The sequence below is a fragment of the Diadema antillarum genome, unplaced genomic scaffold, assembly GCF_040938485.1.
Source record: "Diadema antillarum isolate AM-2024a unplaced genomic scaffold, OU_Dant_1.0 scf00000145, whole genome shotgun sequence".
In the NCBI taxonomy this organism is placed as follows: domain Eukaryota; kingdom Metazoa; phylum Echinodermata; class Echinoidea; order Diadematoida; family Diadematidae; genus Diadema; species Diadema antillarum.
This window is the reverse complement of record NW_027271034.1, coordinates 773,195-797,488: the sequence shown is the minus strand read 5'-3', so window position 1 is coordinate 797,488 and position 24,294 is coordinate 773,195. Positions and strand designations below refer to the sequence as shown.

Below are 24,294 nucleotides of genomic sequence, written 5' to 3'. Positions count from 1 at the left end.
AGCCACTGGTCTATTCAACAAGGCGCGTAGCGCCGCGTTGAATAGACCAGTGGCGAATCTCGCGCCGAGTGCGGTATTACGTGCCCCAATGCACGAACAAAATCATAAATTATTCGTTTTATACAACACCTTGTCCACAATCACAGTACTAAATTAGTGACCGCCAACTCAGGAAGGCCCAAAAATAAATGTATTAACAATTAGGCCGAGAATTGTAAACCACCCTGTGTACTGCTTTCAAACACTCGTCATGATTCGACCACACAGTCACAGGAATCACAAACTCCGCAGGGTCTATACCCACTCTACACTACGTTAGATCGAGTTAGGCCTGACTGTTAGGCCGATCTGAGATGTCGGTAGATCTAGTAGCTTTGTCTATTTCCGAAAATGATTTTGTATAAAAACACAGAAAAATAATCAAATTACGGTTTCTCAACTTGAAATGAAGTCTTGATTTTGGGATCACTGTGGTCCACGTAGCAAATCAGAGTCAAAAGTAAAAACACAGCAGTAGGTATAAAGGCCGCAATACATGCAACTAGCTAGGTAAAGTAGCTGCGCGTACACGTTAACGTTGTTGCAGTACTCCGCCCCGCGCCTGGTCTGTGAGACTTACCGGCAGCGCAGCGCAGCCGGCCAGCACGTAGTTTGCTGGCGCTTTGCTAGTGTGAGCCACAGGACTCTGTGAGCGGCCATGCATTAGTAGCCCCCCGCGAAGCCGTGCTATAGTACCTTCGAGCCGTGCAATAGGCCCATACCAGGGGCCTATTGTATGGCTGTAACTCTAAATGAGTTTGATAGGTATTTTCTATTGAATGTCATGTGACATGTTCTTGGCCAATCACAATTCGACATCATTCTGAGGTGTTGTATAATATCTCATATTCCATTTTGGCATCGAGTCGATTTTGAATTGAATTCTTCCTTCTTACATCAAATGGAGTGGTATAACAGATGACCCCTTTGAATGCCTCCATGCACTCTAGATATGGAGACATGATAATGCCCATCAAAAGCAAAAACACATGCTTACACACCCTTCTTGGGATGAAACCAAACTATTCGGTTGAAATGAAAATCTAATCTGAGTAAAGAGGTCAATCTACTCACTCCTTGACATTAGCCCATTGGTTGCCGCTCTTTGCCTTGAAGATTTTGCAGAATTCAGCGATGGCACCTTCCCTGGAGGGGAGAGGGGTGCGCTGGAACTGACCTTGGTGTCCGATCCGTCCCCATCTTGTTATCAAGATGTACAGGTCTTTGGTCTTGGAAAACACAATCTTAAAGAGAGAAGAATGATGATACATCATGTCCTATAGGAAAAATACATCTGTGACAACCATGCATGCTTGTCCTTGAAGATCCTCTTTTTTCCTTTTTCTTAAAAGTAATAGGAAAGTAACCCTATAGACATATACAAGGGTACAAGCAACTTATATTGCAAAATATTTACTCATCTTTTACGAAAATATGTATCCCATTGACTGATCATCAGAACTTAGTTTTTATTCTTCCTTTCAATTGCACACCAACCCATCATGGGTTGTGATATGTAATCCATGATATCATTTAAAATTGGTGATAACATATCATAATGTGTTCAATGCGTTTTCATCAAAGCTATCACAGTCTATAATTTGCTTAAACTTTTTATTACTTTAAACTTCTGGTCACATTTTAGCCACTGGTATCCTTCACCCCTGATGTATTCCCTGATCCCCCATAACAATGCTTTTCAGTTGTTATAGAAATGCTGGCCTCAATCCACAAAGGCAGTTGAAATCAAATCCATTCATTTAATTTAATCCATGGACTGACACAAGCAAAACAGATGCACAACGCAAATCTATGTGTCAACAAATGTTCAGTACGTGTGCTGGAGTAAACAATGTGACACTAACATTAATGCAGTAAAACATGGTATAATCCAGGATCAGTGTGAAATTGGACCATTTGGGTTTTAACATTTTAGAGTGGCTTTCCTCATCTACACAACATGAATGAGGTTGTGACCACAGGCTTAAAGGGGCATTCCAGACGATTTTCATAATGTCACATCATGTAGTACAAAAATCAACAGTTCCATGTATAGATTTGCTAAATTTATTGTGGTCTTTGAGCAGAGAAACCATACTTGAAAAACCAGAAACAAAAATACACTGAACAATGATTATGACATAGAAGGCTCACATATTTCAGAAATGTAGCGGTATAATTCCACTACAATACCACTTGCTTAACAAGTACAGTACACCTGTGTATAATCTATGCACGCCTTCTTCTTTTGTTCTGCTTCCTTGAGCCCCAACTCATGCATTCTTATGGTGAGTCTGCCATATCATCATCCTTGCTCATTGCAACTTGTTATGAATTTTAAAAACATTCTTATTCCTCATCCCAATCACTAAAAATTCTGCAATGCTGTACCCAGCATAACTAATTTATAGTTGTTCAAATGTAAGAGTCTGAAAATCATCCGGAGGTCTCCTCTAACAGACGAGCCACAGAAACTGACCTGCATCTTGTAGAAGTTGTTCATGCCGAAGACGCCGTACCTGACGTCCACTTTGGTCATCAGGATGTCGTAGGGAATGTCTTGTTCTGTGTCCATCAACACCTCACTGCAAGCCAAGGAGGAGGGAAACAAACATAAAAACAGATTTGAGCAACATTCTCCTACAAGTTATAACTTGTGAAAAAAAAAATCTTCAACAAACAAACACAACATGTTTGCTATATTGATGGGAATATATGCATACAATGTGCATAAATACATACACACGCATATAACAAAGCCAACAAACAACAAAATAACATGGCTTTCACTGTTTCCTGTGAATGAAATTATCCAGTTCCTTACTTCTTCCACAGCATCCTGTAAAGGTATGTTTGCCTCTACTTTTCGGTAACACAAAATCAAACCATAAACCCATTTAGACATGAAAATGTATAAGAAATCACGAGGATATTAGGAAAGAGGAATGATGTTATGAAAGAGGAAAGTTTGAGGAATTAAGGAATATATTGGAAGATGGACTTTTTCTTACTTAATTGTACACCAGATGAAAATATACTGATGAAACAGTGATGACTACAACAGTGCGTTTGATAATGTGCCAACTGCATCAACTCCAGTGCTCTTTAATTGATGTCCTCTATTGGATTGACAATGAACAAAGTTAGCAAACATCTACCCCTCCATCCCTCCCAGCTCCTCCCCATCAGGTCTGACACTCACCCTGCCTCCTTCAGCTCTGCAGCTGAGTCAACACGAGGCTTGGGATACTTGGGCAGCTCGGTCAACTCCTTCTGGCTCTCCTGTTTAACCTTGTCCAGCAGGGCCTGGGAGTCTGCCTGGTGGTCAATGCTGGGCTCTCCCGTCCAGTCACACCCGTCACTCCATGGGCTCCTCAGGGGAGGCGCAGGCATTTTCTGCAGTTGTCAAATGCAAAATGGCTAACATAATTAAGTGAATCGTTCTTTATCGTGAGTAACCTCCTGGAGCCAATTTGCTTGTTCTCTTTCAACAACTACCATGACAGTTACATATTATGTCATTCTTTATGTGATGTACTCAAAGACAACTCTACATCTCTAAATATCTTGGAAGTTTCCTTTCTTCATGTGACCCTTTCACTTCGTCAAAAAATCCTGCAAACATTAAAAATGGAGGCATAAAAAGCATTTTCATGCGACCTATGTATGCTGGCAAGTTGCAAAGTGTTTACTGCCAATAAAAGATTAAAAAACACATACCATTGACAACTACATAAGATGAAGAAGTACAATAACAGAAATATCAAAGAAGGCAATGACAGTGTGATCAAAACACCAACAGAGGGAAAGAAATAAAATCTAATCAAAATGTCTACAGGTCTCCAGGAGGTACTGGAAAATACCCAGCCTCAGGTTTATGCTGCATATATACGTATCGTAAATTGGTTCTTCCGTGCCAAGTCAGTTTGAATTCGCACCCCTAATAGCTCTTAACAGATAAGCATCATCTATGGACAGCAGAACACTCACCATCTGAGGCTTCTTGAGGCCTAGCAATCTCTGCAAGGCTTCTGCCATGGTGTGTGAGCCACTCTCAAGGGCATAGTCCAGCGGTGTCTTCCCAGACAAGTCCTTCACTTCGATCGGCGCCCCCAGGTGGTGGAGAAGGTTCAGTAGCTCCACGTTCTCGTGCGTGCCGTAGTCGCTCGTCCTCATCATGTGGTGGATGACGGTACGCCCTTTGGAGTCTGTAGCACTCAGGTTGACTGGGCTGGTCTTCTGGAACGTGGGCTTCTCATCTTCTGCAAAGGCACGGGTGCAAGGACGATGTGGAAGATTGCGTCTGTAAATTATCATCCCATGCACGAAGCAAGCATGGTCTATGCCTCCCCCCCCCCCCTTTCCTCCCCATTTACAGATGCAAGATATGGCAGTTCAGTTCCAGATATATGTATATACTCTCTGTTTGACCATTGGGACCCTGAAGTTTTTGTCAAAACTAACCTCTGCTAACTGAGGAAAGCAGTAGATTTCTGACAATGCTGTAATGCAGGTTGAGATTAATTGAATGAGTACATTATGGAATTCCTTTTATGAGTGATAAAACACATTGCAAACCTAGGATATGGCTTTATGGGAGCAACATAAGACAGATGACTTGAAACTGCTAATTCCTTTTTGTAAATGACTAAACACAACATATACACCAAATAAAACCACCAGGTACAGAAGACATGATGTTTGAGAGAAACAAAGATTTGGAAAGAGAAGAAATGAGGAAACTTACTCTTGGCTCCTTTGCCCTTCTTGCCTTTTCCCTTGGTAGCCTGCCCACTCTCATCTTCATCATCCATCTTGTCTTCATCCTCCTCCTCCTGTTCTCCATTCTCAGCGATGGCATCCTCATCATCGTCATCCTCATTCTCCATGGCTTCATCCTCCTCCTCCTCCTCCTCTTCCTCCTCATCCTCCATAGGCTCCTCATCCTCATCGACCTCATCCTCATCCTCATCCTCGTCTTCATCTTCATCTTCGTCATCGTCACCACCACCATTGACGATATTTGCTCTAGCCCTCTTCTTAGCTGTACATCAACAGGGAAAAAAAATCAGAGAGGGGGGAAAAACATTAATTCTTTGTTCCATGACTGTGGATAATGCTGAAGTAAAGATTTTAAGGCATGAGGTTAACTCTCGCATCACTGCTGACAACTTATTTATGCAGAAAGTAAATGACATATTTAAAGTCCTGGGGGGTGTTTCATCAACGTTTGTCAGCGCTGACAACTTGAATCACCATAGTTACAGTAAGTGACCAGAGCATCTCAGCCAATCAAAACCAAGGATTTTGCTGAAATTGTCAGCACTGACAGTTGTCAGTGCTGACAAACATTTATGAAACACCCCTCAGGTCCTGATTCCAGCATCATTTTAACATTCAGCTGCCAAACTCAAGGTCTCGTGATGGAATCACTCACACTATCCCTTCCTAGATAGTTTGCTGCAATGAGTCATCCATGAACAAACATTCATGATTAAGTAGCAGAGAACACGGACACAGAGACTGCACATCCACAAAGGGGAAGTATTATTGATATAACTTTATCTTCCTCATCACAAATCCCTATCATTCAGTATGCCTGAACTTGTATGAATAACAACATTAGGTAATTTCAACTGATTGACAAATTGCCCTACATCGACGTAAGGGCAATTTGTCAATCAGTTGCAATGAAAACATCACGACGGAAGAATTTTCATGAATTTGAACATTAGGTAAAATTATATCTCCTGGGCTGATCTTTAAAGTGATAGTTATGTTGACGGCAAAGGAAATATCTATGAAAATAAAGTAAACCAATGACAGACATTTCCACAAATGTCAGAAGCCATCAATGAAATGCTCTTTGACACTTTACAAAGACCATCACATCTGATCACTGATACTCACATCCCCACAATGAAGCTCCAAACATCCCGACTGTTGCAGCCTTTTTCCCCTGCTTGGCAGGCTGTGTTACCTTCTTGCCATCATCCGCCGGGTTGTAGTCATAGTTGAGGAGGAGCTTAACGAGACAGGTGTCATTCTACAGATACATGAAAGAAAGAAACAAAAAATCACTATCCTAGTCTAAAACTTGAATCAGGCGGTCCTTAGAATGAAAGAGAGAGGGCTCTGTGTGCGCACTGACACATAACTCTTGAGAGCAGAGTGCATATTCTTGGATGCTCCCACTGGAATTACTTGGCCCTTAAGCTTGCTGTCTGATTACATGCAGGACAATTCCATCATTAACATTGCATCAGTCATAAATCTGACTAGGATGTCAATGATGTAAAAAGTAGGCAAGCAGCACTAAGCTGAAGAAAACACTGATAAGTGTTATCGACTGACACACAGCCCTCTTACATCCTCCTTGTCATTGATAAAAAATATAAAAAAATAAATATATTTGACAATATCAAACACTTGTACTACAGATTTATTGTAAGATAGCCAAACGAAAAGTCAACAGTGAAAATGAAAATCTTCAGCAATACATGCGTGTATTTCTTTGATACTTAACAAAGAGAGTTTAGTAGGTTTTTATATCAATCAATGTCGACAGATTAAAAGTAAATAGCATATTGAATGCATATATGAGGGCGCTGCAAGGGAGGCGGACGTGATTGTATTTGAGCTCCAAAATCTTGCCAGAATTGTCTTTTTTATGCCTGTGGAGTGAACTATTTTACCCGGATTCGACAATTTTCAGATGATGATTCGTGATTATGATCATCTTTAGTGCAATTCCAGGACTAGTCTGTGGACCTGTTTGTGAAACTCTGACGTTAAACTAGAATGACTCTCAGCCCAGACGTATGTCCCCCAGCCCAGATGCATGACTTTGTGTAAAGTGAGTATGACGTGCCGTGATTATCTGCAACGATACGAGTGTGAGACCGATGTAATAATCTCGCCCTAAACAAGACTAGTGTTAAGTGTATACCGTTTGACAAATTCTGCCGTATCACTTTCACCTACATAATAACTGTGTATTTGATATGAAGTCAGAGATGGTAAAACTGAAAACGAACTCCTACCGAGGAACCCCTGGTGGAAAAGAATTCAGATGTAAATTGCCCAAGTATGTGACAACTGAGAGCTTACGAACAGCCATTAGGCATCTGCACTGCTCCTATGAAAAATACGGCGGAAGTGGGAAGGATGGTTACATTAGCTACATGACTGATTTACTAGGGCGTATCTTCCCAAGCCTTGAAAAGGGGATATGCAGTCATTTTGTACATACATTCGACTTTGAGAACATGGGATCTACATTAAAACAAGATGGCGCCAGTGCAGCTGACTGCATTACCAAGCGAGACCCTAACAAAAGTCACACCGCCCTTGACAAAAGTGGGATTTCGAACGAACAAAACGTCATGTCTTGTAAGAGCTGCAGCACAATCGTGGAGTCACTCTCTGCTCTTCGAGAACAAATGAACGCGCTGAACCAGAAAGTAGATGCTTTTGTGTCATGCAACAAAAATCCCGCCCAGAGCCTGTCTCACAATCACTCCAACTCAGCAAACAATACAGCCGGCAAGCAGCCCCTACCTGAGGAGGGAGCTGACCACCTGGACTCGCAACCCTCGCTTTCAACGGATGACAAACTTCAACGACAACTACACGACTACAGAGAAAAGCACCGCGCCCGTTATGCCACAATGAACACCAAATCCCAGGTGTCTGATCAACGCCCGGAAATCGTCGATGTGTTGATAATTGGTGATTCTATGGTCAAAGCAATAAAGCCATCAAAACTGTCCAAAACACGCAGGATCCGGTGTAAAACCATCCCGGGAGCTAAGATCGAGAGCGCCTCAGATGTCGTTCTGTCTAACGCGTGCTCTCTAAGTCCCAAGGAGATGATTCTGCACTTAGGGACGAACAACATCGTGGACGACGGAGCCGACGAGATCATTGCCAAAATCTCGTCCCTCGCAGATGAAGTCATCGAAAATAGCCCCTCGACGAAAATCACTGTGTCAACCATCATTCATCGCAAAAACGAATCACGAGAGATGTCTCAAAAAATCAACGCCGTCAACAATGAGCTCAAAGTTTTAGCCAATCAGCGCAAATGGGATATCATTGCAAACGACAACATCAGCCCCGATCCGCATATCAACAGAGATGGCGTCCACCTGAATGCTGTTGGAACCCGCGTCTTTGCCACAAACATCATCGCGCACCTCCGGAATGAAACGCATCAGTGGAATATCACCAACACAAGGTCGCACCAACAACAGCAACAACAGCAATTCCAGCAGGATAAACAAGGAAATTGGCAACAGCACCTCTCCTACGCCAACGCCGCTAGAGACCAGGCTTCACATTTTCACATCACGGGCCGTCAGTGGACGCGACCAAGAGGACGGGTATTCCCCCGAGATTGGTTAGACAGCTTACAAACCACTCACAGGCTGCTGAACCAGAGACCAATGTAGAAAACACCAATCGAATCTCTTCCACTGAACAAACAAAAGTAGAATCTGAGTTTTCATGTAAATATTACGAGCTTGAGGAAGGATCCTTCCCTCGTATCCCTGGTCGTGGTTTTAAAATAGGACATATTAATATTAATTCTCTTCCGGCAAAGATTGATGAACTAAGATTCAGTCTAAAAAATAAACCATTTGATATTATTGCCATAAGTGAGTCCAAATGTGATAATACAATTGCTGACTCCGAGATTGATATAAATGATTACACGATCATCCGCAAAGATCGTAACAGACATGGCGGAGGTGTAGCCATATATGTTAGCAATACTTTGGTTATTAAAAGTGTTAACAATGTTGAAGGTGATATTGAAGCAATCTGTATACAAACAGTAATAAAAGGTGGTAAGCCATTGGCTGTATGTGTTGTCTATAGACCGCCAAATTCATCTCCAGAGTTTTTCGATTCATTAAGTGATATGGTAGGCAATATTGTAACTCAAATGCACAATGATGTTATTATAGTTGGTGATTTCAACTGTGATATGACCCCATCCAGGAATGATAGTACCTCAAATAATCTGCAGTTGATAATGTCAGGATTTTTATTTTATCAATTGGTCGACATCCCAACTCGCATAACACATTCTTCCAAATCTATTATTGATTTGATATTTTGCACTGATCCAGATAATCACAGTATTTCAGGAGTTTTTACTACGTCATTTAGTGATCATTATTTAGTGTTCACGGTGTATGGGGATGAGAGCCCCAACTCAGTTGAAAATACCATTGTATGGAGAGATTACAAAAACTTAAACAGTGAAGAGTTTTATAAGGCTCTGTCTGAGGAAAACTTCAGCATTATTTACAGTATGTGTGAAACAAATGAAGCATGGAAACTTTGGTACACCCTACTCATGAAAACTGTCAATGAGCACATCCCATATAAAAGGAAACGGCTGAGAAATAATCCATGCCCTTGGATTACCGGAGAAATCATTGCCTTAATGAACCGTCGTGATCATTTTCATAAAAAGGCTAGGAAAACATTTTCCCAATCTCGCTGGATTGAATACAAATCACTGAAAAAAGCTGTGAAATGTGAACTAAAAAAAGCAAAATTTCATTATATGGAAGCTCTTATAAATAGTGATGAGTCAAACTCTAACGCAATATGGAAAGTGTTAAAGAGTATCACCAATAAACAAGGAAACAAAAATATAACTCTGACGGTAAATGGAAAAGATTTCTCCGAACCCAACGATGTTGCAGAATGTTTTAATAATCATTTTATTGATTCTGTTAACGATCTAGTACAAGAAATTAATGATGATGAAACCTCTCCGTCAGTTGTATCATCACATTACAACAATTATGCAGAGAAAGATATCACGTATGATTTACCCGTTGTTTCACAAGACTTTGTTGTAAAAATGATAAATGAATTTCCATGCAAGAAAGCTACAGGATATGATGATATATCGGTCAAACTCCTTAAACGATTAATCAATGCTCCTAATGTTATAGGTACACTGGTGCATATACTAAATTTATCACTCGCTGAAGGAGTGTATCCATCAGACTGGAAAATAGCAAGAGTTCAACCAATTCCAAAGTCAGCTGATAAACATTGTGTGGAAAATTATAGACCGATAGCAATTCTTTCCGTGCTCTCAAAAATTATTGAAAAAGCTGTTGCTTCGAACTTCCTTAAATATTTGATAACAAATGATATATTATCACCAAATCAGTTTGGATTTCGTCCAAACCACTCCTGTGAGATTGCTTTACTTTGTATGGTTGACGAATGGTCCCGCCACGTAGACCAAGGGAATATGAACGGAATTGCTTTCATTGATTTACGCCGTGCATTTGACACCGTAGATCACTCTATTTTGTTAGCTAAACTTAAAACATGCGGTTGTACTGCACACAGTGTGAAATGGTTTGCATCGTATCTAAGAAACCGCAAACAGTTTGTTTCAGTTGGTAAAGGAATATCCTCAACAAAGGAAGCTAACATAGGTGTCCCACAGGGCTCCATTCTAGCCCCCACTTTGTTTTCATTATTTATAAATGACCTTCCACATTATGTCACAAGTGCTTCAATTTACATGTATGCTGATGACACAACCGTGTCAGTACCAGGAAAATCTAAAGAAGAAGTAGAGAGTAAACTCACCCAGGCATTAAATGAAACCCAAGTATGGATAAGAAGAAACAGGCTAATTCTGAATTTAAAGAAAACGAAAGTAATGTTACTTGGGTCAAGACAAAGATTGAACTCTATCCCTGATCAATATCTATCAATTGATATGAATGGGCATGTATTGGAATGCCTGAATGAAGTAAAATGTCTTGGTGTAATAATTGATCATTATTTAGATTTTAAGAAACATATTGAGTTTGTAGCAGCAACAATGAAACAAAAATTAGGGCTTATCGGGAGAATTAAATACTGCCTTGATGATTCTCAATTGATGAAATTATACTGGGGTTACATAGTACCCCACATATTATATTGCTGCAATGTATGGTCTGGCAGATCAGAATCTAACTATGATATTTTAAACAGGCTGCATAAGAGAGCAGCATATATGATAGCGAATTGTTCATGGGAAACCCGCTCTGAGGAGGTCTTCAGAAAACTGAATTGGCCCCAGTTACATCAAATTTTTCATAGGTCCTCCTGCTGTTTGATGTACAAATGTGTATATAAACTATCTCCTGCTATACTGTATGAGAAATTCTCATTTGTCGACGATGTGTCGTCAAGAGTAACCCGTAGTACAGATAAACTCCTTTTAAGACTCCCGAAATGTCGTACAGCCTTTTATCAAAAATCTTTTGTTTATGCAGGCTCAGAAAATTGGAACAGACTCCCCGAACCTGCCCGCTTCACAAATAGCATAGCATCATTTAAATACCACCTTAAACACACATAAAAGGGGTGCTTAATCCCTGTCCCCGATCAATTGTTGAGCACCCATTCTTGGAGCATCTCATCACCTCTATTCTCCCATCTTTTCTACAACGTACATACGCTTCGGCCACAATATTGAAAGGAAGCAAATATTTTATCCCTGTGAGGAGCAGATGTTGCATGATTGAATGAACTGATTGTAAAGTGTGTTGAGGGCAATTAAAAACCTTGTACTGATAATCAATGGGACCCCTGTTTATAACACACATTACCTCGCGGTAGAACAGCGGGATGAGTTGCAGCCGCCTAATAGGAAATACTGAATCATTTCCTTTCCTTTTTCTAGATGTCATTTTGTCTTATCGTGTTTCCAGGTGTTTGTACATGTGCGTTCACTTCATTTTTATATTTGACTGTATTACGTGTCCCGTGCTGATCTGCCACAATTATCTATTTTTAAACAAATTGTTTTCTTATTGTTGGTGTTGTTACCGTTGTGGATGTTGTTGTTCATGTTTCATGGATTTTTACGAAAACAGAGCCCTGAGGAAGACCGGCAGTTAGTCTATTTTAAATCTGTATGATTGTATGATATTATTTTATTTATATACTTGATGTGTGTGATTACTTTATACTGTTTTGAAATGTAATAATTTATCATGTTTATATATCTCATGCTGATCAGGCTACTCTGGATAAAGAATTGCAATAAATAAATAAATAAATAAATATCTTTATCTCTTTTGTGCAATGAAAACAGTGAATGAAAAAAGTAACAATTTCCTCTTCATTTAGAGGAACTGAAACGTAATGGAACTTGTGAAATAATAGTAGAACATGTGAAACAGATTTCAGCTGAGGCCATTACAAAGTCATAAAACCAAACCTTTTTGACAGCCAACATGAGGGGCAGAAGTGAGTCCCTGTCATGGTAGTTTGGATCAGCACCGAGCTTCAAGAGATCCTGGACCTGCTTGAAGTAACCCACACGGATCACAGCCTCTAGGGGTGACATGTTGCCCACTGGGTGATTGGTATGGTGGTACCACTGTTCCAGCTCGTCGTTACCTAGTGACTGGGCTCCGCTGCCCTCTACTGGCCAGAGTGGGAGAGGGATTGTGACGTTCAGGGAGGCACCAATCTCAAGCAACCAGCTGTAGGGAGAGAGAAGGAAAGTCTGTCAACATGAATGTGGTACATACAAATCTGCACTTGACATGACTACAGTAACATCTATGCAAATACTTTAGAGTTACCGTAATCCAAGAACGGTAATTTCACTAAACAATATTTTTGATACAGGAAATTTACATTGAATGTTTAATTTTGGAGCAGCTAAAACAAATGTCTTTAAAAGAGAGATAGAAAATAATTGAGGGTTCAGTTTCTATTTCTCAATGATCAATCAATTTCAATCATCAGTGTCAAACTCTGATACCAACTATTTCATCAAATGATGCACTCATAAGAGTTTATACAAGCAACTGCAATATTTACATCCCACACATGTTCCTTAATGACAATCCCTGCAACATGAAAACAATATGGACTGGTGTTTGGTGACAGAAATATGTCTTGATGACAAAATTCTGAAATTATAAGAAAATGCTGCAAAATATACCACGTACAAAGTACTGGTATTGAAACTGTCCTCAGATTGTGTTGTCTTATTTTAACTGACTTTGGCAAAGAATTTCACTACTTTTCCTTAATTTCACCCACCGGACAAGTTCCTCGTTGTACTCTGGCCGTCTCCAGAAGGCAGTGGCCAAGAGGTTACGACCTTTGGCATCAGTACTGGTCAGTATTTGTCTACCGTCTTGCTGCTTCATGTGATCTGAAAAGAAAGTCAGTCATGATTATTTTCAATACTGTCACATTTGACTTCCAAACGTGTTCACATGTGTTGTGATGCTTGTTTAATTGCACAGTAGATAGTTTGTGTAAATCAACCTCAATCAATTTGATTTACTAGTTTCTGTATCATCATCTCACATAAATCAAAGTACAAATTTTTGCCCAATGCAATACAACATATGCATTTGGCAAAAGCAAGGAGAGAAAAAAAATACTTTAACCACAAAACTGGGAAACAGCTACAACTTGATATCTTACATGAATTAATCCAGATATGGTGAAATTCAGAGTGGATAGAAAGTTACTTTTTACTTTCACTCAGTAGAATGTAAAGAGCCTATTTCATAAAACTTGTCATCAGTGACAAGTTGTCATAGATGTGACAAGCTACTGAAATCCTTGAATCTGATTGGCTGAGAGCAAATTTGTCGTAGAAATGTGGCAGTTGTCACTGATGACAAGTTTTATGAAACGGGCCCCTGCTGGTGTCCCTTATCCACTTCTCACTCACATTGGACAATGCCAGAGTGCATAATACAGAAAATCTCAATGCCACTTAACCACACTATTGCAGATAACTATTCTATATTCTACAGTTAATCAAATACTGAGAAGAAAAGTACAAGGACTAAAAGTCATAATGTGGCAATCAGTATTATTTCTAGTACATGCGGAGTGATACATTTTAGTGTACTGTCTATGCCATATATATAGTGAGTAAATTTGTCAAGAATCTGGACATCCCAAAAACTTCTTCAATGATTAAATTCATGACCATGGAGTACAGTGACCAATGAATGTAGAAGGTATGCACAAACATTGGATTATGTTGGGATAAGACACAATATTTTTCATGTACTGTTAAATTTTTGGATAGCATCTGACTAACAAAATCACAAAAATAAAAGCTCATAGAGTATTTGGTGTATAAAGTCATTGAGAAAATATTATTAGCCAATGGGAATAACAAAGATGATGATGTCTGATTCATAGGAGGTGAGGTTACCATGTCAACTGTAGTATGTCTAAGGGTGATTTGGAAAGACCTGCAAAGTCAGACTGTTAAGTAGAGATGTGTCTAGATTTCTTACCCCACAGCAGTTTGCACAGTTCCATGTTCTGAGCCAGGACTGCATAGGTAAGGGGTGTGCACCTGAACTGGTCATTCCCCAAGCCAACCTCCTTTGCCAACAGTCTTTGTGCAACCTGATATTCAAACAAGACAAAATAAAACAAACCACAAGTTTTCAGTGAAAGCATGAGTAGGAAGTTAATACCAATCCTGTCTGTATGTGACAGCACACAGAAACAATGCTGCTATGCCTGTGGGCATCTTCTTATTCAGCAAATGATGACATCACAAAGATGGTGTCTAATTCAACCTAGATAGCCTCTTCAAAGTTGACACTCCTCTCGAGGAGGGCCCTGCCATTACAATCAGCCCCCGATTGCTGCATACCCATTGTTACCCCTGGGTCAAAATAGACATTTTGTGGAAACAATGCCTGCAGATGTCATCTCATCCATTCAGTGATGTCTTGACAGCAGATATTCAGTAAATATGCAGGACCACCAGAGGATCTCAGCAAACAGAGTTATGTTTACTTCACCTGCAGACACCTATTCATCTAGTCACATCTGCACAAACTTCTTTCAATGGACATGAATGTATAAACAGAAGCAGACCTCCCAACCTGTCTGACTAAACATTAAGGATGATTTGGCTCCCAAGTAGGAAAGAAAGAGCAGTTCCCATAGGAGTGTGTAGTAAAATTATCATGAAAAATAGGAAATTCCAATTGAAACAAGAGCTGAGAATGGTCAAAATTCAGATTCTTTCCTCCAAATTCAGAATGGTTAGGTCTGCAGAAGGGAGGAAACATAATGGGAACTGTTCCAAAATCTTAAGAAAAAAGACACTAGACTGAAGCTACCTATTCTTATCATCTATGTGAATGATCTTGAAATGACAGAGAGCTATAAGTCTATGAGTATGCCACTGAGGCCTCACCTTGGAGCAGTGCACACCCTCAGACTCCAGGGCTAAGATGTGGAGTAGGTTCTGCTGCTTGGCCCCTGGTGCATCGATACGTTTCTCACGTGCCTTGGAGATCAGGTTCAGCACCAGCTGCAAACGGTGCTCCTCTATCGCTGCCTGTTCAGATCACAAAAGAGAATACTTTATATTTAGTATGCGAGGTTCATAGGTTGATGTACAAGGAGAAGCAATGAAACCTTGCCCTGAAGTTCATACAAGTGGTACGCTTGTTGATTTTTTAAATAAAGTATAAACAGTACAACGACAAACAAGAAACTTGAGTTCTGGAACAATCATGAGGTTTTAAACAATCATGAGGTTTCAAACATAGGCTTGAGGACAATATTATTGTCTCAAAATGAAATTTTATATGAATATACACTGTATGTAAGACAGAGCACTAAGGTATACTTATCAATCAAAAAAGAAATATCCTTATGCTGTCCAAATCATAAGCAAAACAAAAAATCACAACTCCAGACATTCCAAAATATGTCCACATTCTCCATGAGTTAGGAAATGCTTGATTCCTGTTACTCTTATAGCATGATGTGCCTGCCTGACTTCTACAAGTCACACAGGGCAAACTACAAGGTGGTGGACCCATAAGTCCATTTTTGAGAGCTGGGACTGGACAGCTCACCTTGATGGGGGTGATGTAGGGCACGTTGCAAGGCTCCAGTCGGTCCATGAGCAGGAAGAGGATTCCCTGCCAGTTGTTTCTCACCACCGTACGGAAGAGTGACTCCACGCTCCTCTCGGCAACGGGTGGGACCTCTTTCTTCCTGAGGGGCTTCCACAGCCATACCCGCTCCATCTTCCTCCGCTCCTCCTCCTGCTGCTTGCGCAACTCCTCCGCCCTGGCCGCTGTGATCAGCTGTTTGGTCACACTCACTGAAATGTTGGCTTGCCGCTGCAAGAAGAAGATCACCACACTGCAAAGGAATCAGAATGGGGAGAAAACAAAACAAGGCCTTTACACATCTTTGCTCTTTTTTACTGTTCAAGCACATTATCAATATTACAAATCAAAACAATTCAAAATTGATCAAATTTACATTGAGATCTAAATATAAATAGAACAGATCACATTTGAAACTTTGTAATCTTTTGCTGATCATTTGATGAGTACAATGGAAAATACAGATGAAATGCAAAAATTGGTAAAAAAGATACATTTTGATAGAATTTTTTACGACACACACGAGACCCATATAACTTTTACCATCTCACCTGATGTGGCCTCCCATGGCTGCCATGGCAAGTGGAGTGTTTCCAAGAGAGTCTTTGATGTCAATATTTGTGTAGCACTGGATGAATGAAACAAACAAACAAATAAACAAATACATATGACATTCAACTGTGCTCATTCAACAGTCACACATTTCATGATTACAAAATCCAACGAAGAAAGAGAAGCAGAGTTTACCTGCGAAGATACGGCTATATGGCATATTGAAGAAAAGTTCAACTTTTTGTACGAATTAGACAAGGGTTCTGGGTGAGCATGTGAAACTTTAAAATTCCACAACTTTCTAAAATATTGTCCAATTGAGCTGAAATTTTCCCTCTTCTATTTGATTTCACTCAATCAAAGTCGACGTAAAAATGCATTGGATTTTCATTTTGCTGTTGCATCATATTCAAAATATAGAATCACAGTAGAAGATTGAGACACTACAAACAGTTATGGTAAATATTGTGAATTCTTTAAAATACATATGGGTATGCCCCTTTCCTAGGCTTTTCTTTTGCAGAAAGCTAGATCTAGGAGACAGTGTACAAATGGATCCAATTTTCTTCCCTATCCTATTCTACTTTGGCTCACCATTTCAAGAAAGAGCCGTATACTGATCACTAATTGCCAAATACCAATACCATGAAACTGTAAGAATTTTGTTAAAGTCTGCCAATGAAAGCTATCAATTGGTGGGGTCAAGGGTCATACCTCTGCGATGTCCATGATGGAGATGATAGCCCCACGGTGGGCGGCTAGATGGAGCGGAGTCCGACCCAGGTTGTCGGGTTTGTTGATCTTCCTCTGCTTCATGGCACCCTTCAGGAGGCTGACCGCCTCTATGGGGTCAATGGCCAGGCGGTCATTCTCACTGGACACAACGAAAAACAAAGCATGTAGTGTAGAACGAGCTGACACAGAAAGATGTACATATCCCACTCAAACCATTATTTGCCTTTGCCTTACATCAGAAGCATTACAAGCTCAACAAAGCACTTAATTCTCTTTAGTGCTCATTAAACTGGGTCATTTACAATTTTCCGCGTGAAATCTTTTCGAAGTTAGCAGCCCTTGTGTTTGTATAGAGAAGAGCAAATATGAATAAAATAGTAATAGTTATTCAGTATCAACCATATATAAGACCAATTCATAGGTACTAAGAACAACTCTACTCACTGCTGCTACAAGACCTGACAGTTTGATTTATCTCAAGAACGCTTTGTGAAACACAACATTCCACCATAAGTTTTGTTACTCATACAGATCTTTCCTCCCCCCACCCCCCCCCCCCCCCACCATACTTACTTGTTGATGTTGATGAAGAGGTAGTGAAGAGGCAGCCGTCCATCTTCGTCTTCGGCAAAGAGGTCGGCCCTTTGATCGAGCATGAGTTCGATGACGTCCAGACTGGGGTCCTTGTCAGCGATGTACTTCTGGCAGGCGTAGTGGAGAGGCGTCCTCCCCTTGCTGTCCTTGGCACTGATGTCAGCTCCACTCTTGAGGAGCTTCTCAATCACTTGGGCCATGCTTAGAGTTGGGGAGCCTGATTGGAGGGGGTGTGTAAAAACTGACCTCGTAACTACCAGTGAAAAGATTTAAAGGTAGGGAATCCCATTCGCACGCCTTAAATGAAGAGCTGTATAAATACAGTGGTATGTTGAAGAGAGTATCATTTTAGAAACTCCCATAAAGTACTGAAAGTGGAAGGTAACATTTAGTACATTTTTTTGACCGTTAGATTTTGAATTGAATTGTTTTCGGGGCTCACCGTAAATTCCAGTACATTACTAGGCTACCTTTGCAGACCCATGTACTACATGTGTGTCCATCATGTATATTTTGTGAAGAAAGTTCATCAACACTTACAAACATTTCTATATACATTCTTGCCACACACTCTATATGTTATTACATCAGCTCTTGTACTTTTAGATTTGTGTTTATAGATCACAAATACAGAAGAATGCAACAAAAAGGCTTATAAGTGTGGCTGACACACAGAACTACTGAGTAGTTGAGCTTTGTGCATTATTCAAAATTTAGATAACTGTTGACTTCCAAATTTCTAAGCAGTGGCCTAAGCAAGTCCCCTGAGGTTCATATTTAATGTTTTGCTGCATTTTGGGAGGTCTGTAAAAGGTATCCCCTACCTTTAAGACATTTCATACTCATCTTGATGAGTTTGATTAGAAGTTTGATTAGCTGAAACATCTTTTCGTTCTCTAGTGATACACTCAAAAGAGACTCAAATGTAGCCATTTCAGTCTCCTGCACCATGCTAAGAGAAACACATTCATGCTTGCCAGAGGGTGTGGCCAACAACTGATGGTGCATGATGAACAGTTGAGAGGACAGGTTGAAGGTCACATATATATCTACACTGCGGCAATAACTACCACCGACAGCACGTACAAATGTGTATCATTAGTAAATAGAAATCATCACGTCAAAGAAAAAAAAGATGAATCGTACAACACAGCTGGATGTCTGTAAAAATGTTACAATCTTCTTGAAGCATTAAGCTATTTGGGAACACTTTTTTCAACACTCGCATACACACACAATTATACAACAACAACAAAAGAAGAATGATACTGTAGGTAACTGCAATATCAGTTTTTTTTTCTTTTTTCCTTTTTTTTTAGGATTACTGCATTTTCAGAAATGTCTAAAAGAGCAATTACTCTTACATCAGAACGAAGGCTAAAAAGCAAATTTCCCATGTCAATGCCAAGAACTCAATATCATGACCATGTTCTAATTTTTTGTACATGACAAATTCATTCCTACAGGACAAAGCAATACAGGATTTCAGTAATTACAAGTTCTATAAGCAACCAAACATCTCCATGTGTTAGAAGGATGCATACTCATGTGATTACTACTACAGGGGCAAGTACAAGTGGTGAGAGACAATTCTATGTCATACCATAGGTGGACATGGCTACATAGTGAAGTGGGGTCAGTCTGCTGCCCTCAACGGCTGTGTTGACTGTAGCCGGTGAGAGAAGGATGTCCAGCAGTTCATACATGTTTTCCCTATACAGTAGAGAGACATAGCGGATTGGGGAATGAGATGAAATTAATGTTCACACTCTTAAAGCTCAATGTGACACAGATAAGTGTCGTAAAGGTTGAAGTAGTACATTCACAGCTTAAATCCAGTGGACTGAAGTCACTGCAATCACAAATATTTTCCTGTAGGTAGAGCCAACTAAACAGCTGTTTGCATCATGCTTTGCACTTCAGTGACAGGAGTGAATGTTGCCCGAGCAACAAAATATGAGACTGAAATAACTGCTATCTCTATTTGAAACCAACTATTCTGTTTTGACCACCAACTGCTGAAGTGGTGTCATTTTTGCACTTACAGCAATGAATACTATCATCAAGGTGATTATCACTATTGGGATCATGAAAATCATTCTCACCATTACAATCAATATCAGTAAATTCATAATCATCATATCATCTTCTTCACCATCAACATCATCAACATCATCACTGTAATCATCATCATCATCATCGTCCATCATCATCATCATCATCATCATTATCATCATCTCCATCGTCATCGTCATCATCGACATCATCGATATCATCGTCATTATCATCATCATCATCATCATCATCGTCATCATTGTCATCATCATCATCATCATCAGAACTACTGTCACCAGTTTGCCACGAGATTACAGCATGCTGGACTCTTACTTCAGGGCCAGTAGAAGAGGCATGGCCCTCTGGTCATCCTTGTGAGAGGATGGAAGGGTGATGTCAGCTCCATTATCCACCTGTAGGGAGGAGACAGAAACATCTCATCATCAGACTCTGCCGCATCCACTACTGTATGTCTGCGTATCATGCCAGCATGGCAAAGCATTCTTCCATTCCTGTCAGAGCATTTGCTATAACTTGACTGAAAGTGTAGTAATCAAATGATGTGAACTTGGAAATCTCCATGGCTCCACATCACAGCCTGGCAGAGGATATGGCTTGGGTGTGGGGGGGGGGGGGGGGGGGGAACTGGCTAACAACTACTTCTCTCTCTTGTTAAGATATCTATATCTCACTTTTCATCACAAACTTTGTCAACAAGCACAAAACCTTGTATTCAAGTTAATATTCTGCAGCTCAATACACAGACTGAAAAATCTCTAATTAGTTTATCTCCACCTCACATAGCACACCTGGGCCAGGTATCACAAAATTCATCAGATTTTCTTACATCGCAACGAGATGTGGGACAAACTGACAACCTCTTAAAAACAAACAAACAAACAAACAAACAAACAAACAAACAGACAAACAAATGCCTTTGGTATTAGTCATATCAGAGACATATAGGCCAGAAGGACACAAAAGCAGGATTTGACCACTAGATTGAAGGAACTTCTCAGTCTCAGGAGCAATGTGCCTGGAAAACTCACCAGGTATTTGACAAGCTTGTGCTTGCCAGCCATGATGGCTATGTGTAGTGGATTGCGGCCACCTGGCCCCCGGAGGTTGAGGTCAGGTTTCAGCTTCAGGATGGCCTGGAGTGCAGGGAAGGTCGATTGAGTCTCTGTCCCTGATACTTTGCCTGCTCTCTCATTCCCTGAAACCAGCATGTGGACCACTGTTCTCATATCTGGATCTATTGAGAAAGAGTTATGAGGATGGAAAATTAGAAACAAAAGGAGTTCATACACATCTTAGATTTCAGGCTTTCTTCTACTTTTTAAAACTCAATTACATCTGCACTGTTCAGATCCATAAGCTACTATATCAACCTGTGTTCTTTCTTTTTTTCTACATATTATGAAGATATCAAATGGCCATATGATACTATGTTTCATGATAAATGCATCATAAAGGCACACCTCAATTGTGACTTCTGAGAAATGACCAAAATATTATTATGGCTCTTCCAAAAACTGACAAGTGGGGTAATGTACATGGCTACCAAGAACATTTTACTATTAAATGCATTTTACAACAATACTTGGAAGAATGTTCAGGAATTTTAAAAAGAATGCAACGAAAAGCAGCTTATGAAACTCATGTTTTCTTATCATAAAGGCATACACTGTTACAGAACGATTGCAATAATACAAAACCACTATCTTTGATTACAACTTTACATAAACAACAGACTTTTCATAGGAATGCATATTATTAAAGCTTAAATCAGTGTTTTGATGTTCAGTATGGGAGCTGATTTTGGGGATAAATATATGAAGACAGAAAGAGTGCAGCAAAATCTGTATCAATTTTGGAGGAATATATATTCAAAGAATTGATCGGTTTTATGAGGGTAAAATATGTGTAGAGGGTTGAAAGATTCAGCCCTTTTTGTTTTTTCTTGTTCTTACTTTCCCCTGATGGCCTGACCATCGCATCAATGTCTGGGTCTGTTTCATCCAGCAGACACTGAAAAAAAGAAAAAACAACAAGAGATATTGACTCACTCACATGGTAGGGATTTTCACAATTACACATATACCCACATCCCCTACTTTGAAATATCTCCCTAGTACCATCATGTTATCTTTACGCTGAAATTGATATCAAAACTACATGTATCGACTACAGCTAAACTTACGATAAATGGCACATTTCCCATCATTTTCCCCTTCGATGCTTAAAAATTTATGTTGTTATTAGTAGAGCATCATCATGAATGGACTATTGTGATGTCATTATATTTGCATATAAACTGTCACAGACAGGCCATGACAAGTTAATTTTCAATCGAAGATACATATGACGAGTTAATTTTCAATCAAAGATACAATCCCAATCAAAGATACAACCCCCCCCCCACCAAAAAAACAACAACAACAACAACAACGCACATTTACACTAACGACAATGATTTCCACATAATACATAATGGTTACCACTGGTATTTATAATACATTGTAGATAGTTACTTTTCATTACATACACAAAGACATAGGATTGCACTACTTCTGCACACAAGTCTCTCAGTAGATCCTGCTGTTACATTCAATCCCAGGTGGCGAGATTTTTCCACAAGTAAGATACACAACTTTAAATCACCTAAAGATGAGAAATATTTGAATAAGATAGGGATAGCCTACCATCTGTAAGGGAACATGCACAGATATCTGCAAAGTACATGTCTACAGATTTGATAATACGACTACAACAACAACAATAACAACAAAAACGATATGACAATCATGCTGAATCATATTTGAATTAGGGACTATTGAAACTTACCTGCAGAAATGCTCTTGCTGCCGCACTTGTATCCTCTGACTTTATTTACAGAAACAAACAAACAGACAAAAAAAAAAACAAAGGAGAAAATGAGAACATACATAATGATACTGTTGCATCATATGTTGGTGTAACGCTATACCTTACAGACACAGGAAACAAATGTGATGTGGCTGTTAAGGAATAATATAAAATGGATCTAAGAAGAGAATGACACACAGCGGAAAAGTAGCTACGATCACTTCAGATTGCCTGGACACAAGTCACACAATACATGCAAAAAATATTTTAAAATTTGTGATGAAATATGAATATTTATTACACTGTTTCAACACTGGCTCATTGCCTCATTATATTTACACAGGGTGAAAGTGCTTTGCTCAAAGAGAAATTAACTATAAATTTTCTAAGATTCCCCTCACCTTTTGTGCTAAAGTCAAGCAATATACTTAACCCCTTGCCAAGTACGGACACGCTGCGACCACAAGATTGTGTATTTACAAACTGGAATAAATATTTTGAATCTGTGTTTGCTGTCCCACCAACATCACAACTGATCACATCGATCAAAGACACAAGCTTTTACCCATAGAGAATATGACTAATACATGGCTCCTTTCTTGGTCCTACATTCAGGTAATGATGACATCATAAATGTGACTGCATACCCTAACTGGTGGGTCATATTCCACACCAGTACCAATCCAATCTGTACAATGTTATAAGAGAAGAGGAAAGAGGAAATTACAGCTCCTACCATTCTTCCTGTGGAGTACTCTGATGTCCATCTCAGCAGGGGAGTAAAACCACGCTTGTCCCTCTTCTTGCCAAGAAGCTTCAGATCCAAGCTGTTCTTGTCTGGAGGTGTGGCAGCATCCGTGTTGTTGGGTAGGCCCTCATCCCTGGCAGTGGCTTTCTTTCCCTGTGGGGATAATTTTAGAAGTACAAGCCTCAGTCTCTAAAATTTGCTAAACTTCAGGGGGAAATAATGAAATCTTTGAAGGCTTCCGTGGTGGTAGAACGTTGGGTGGTAGAAGGCTTCACGGTGCACCACGTATTCTTTCCCTTGAGAACGGCGAGAACATGCTTGCCGAAACGTCAGGATTGGGTAGGCCCTTTTTCAGGGCCACTCACATACTTCAGAAGAAATAGCTCTATTGAAGCAAAAGGAGCAAGAGCTGCATGTGTACAGGCCACAAAAACAATATATGCCACCATCTTAAAGCAGTGATATTTGATAAAGTCAATTCAAGCTGATATTACAATATCATATTTTTGTTTTGCTGGTTATCATATACCGCATGTGATGATTGTTGCTCTTCTCCAAAAGTGACAGCAGTATGGTACCAGTTATTAGTCTTCAAATAATTCACTTACTCTGAAGACCGATGATATGTAACAATGAAAAGAAATCTATGTGTACCTACAAATATTATGTTGACATTATGCTTTACAATTAGCTTATGCATTTGGCCAATAACAGGTGTATGTTATCAGTCCTTTTTCCCTGTTTCTCTACTTT

At 39.8% G+C, this 24,294-nt stretch overlaps 1 protein-coding gene across 1 annotated transcript in view; it reads right to left on the bottom strand.

Moving 5' to 3' along the window:
* Window positions 1-24,294, bottom strand: part of LOC139721540 (poly [ADP-ribose] polymerase tankyrase-like) — a 66,028-nt gene that overhangs the window by 11,934 nt on the left and 29,800 nt on the right. Inside the window, exons 23-42 of the mRNA XM_071632855.1 lie at window positions 23,530-23,694; window positions 22,773-22,811; window positions 21,899-21,956; window positions 20,894-21,180; window positions 20,259-20,338; window positions 19,474-19,583; window positions 17,850-18,087; window positions 17,256-17,415; window positions 16,541-16,617; window positions 15,951-16,242; window positions 15,281-15,424; window positions 14,361-14,475; window positions 13,135-13,249; window positions 12,299-12,566; window positions 5,950-6,085; window positions 4,787-5,083; window positions 4,030-4,301; window positions 3,242-3,435; window positions 2,519-2,624; window positions 1,114-1,283 (exon numbers count right to left, since the gene is read on the bottom strand). Of these exons, the coding sequence (XP_071488956.1) occupies window positions 1,114-1,283; window positions 2,519-2,624; window positions 3,242-3,435; window positions 4,030-4,301; window positions 4,787-5,083; window positions 5,950-6,085; window positions 12,299-12,566; window positions 13,135-13,249; window positions 14,361-14,475; window positions 15,281-15,424; window positions 15,951-16,242; window positions 16,541-16,617; window positions 17,256-17,415; window positions 17,850-18,087; window positions 19,474-19,583; window positions 20,259-20,338; window positions 20,894-21,180; window positions 21,899-21,956; window positions 22,773-22,811; window positions 23,530-23,694 (3,323 nt within the window). The remainder of the gene's footprint in view (window positions 1-1,113; window positions 1,284-2,518; window positions 2,625-3,241; window positions 3,436-4,029; window positions 4,302-4,786; window positions 5,084-5,949; window positions 6,086-12,298; window positions 12,567-13,134; window positions 13,250-14,360; window positions 14,476-15,280; window positions 15,425-15,950; window positions 16,243-16,540; window positions 16,618-17,255; window positions 17,416-17,849; window positions 18,088-19,473; window positions 19,584-20,258; window positions 20,339-20,893; window positions 21,181-21,898; window positions 21,957-22,772; window positions 22,812-23,529; window positions 23,695-24,294) is intronic.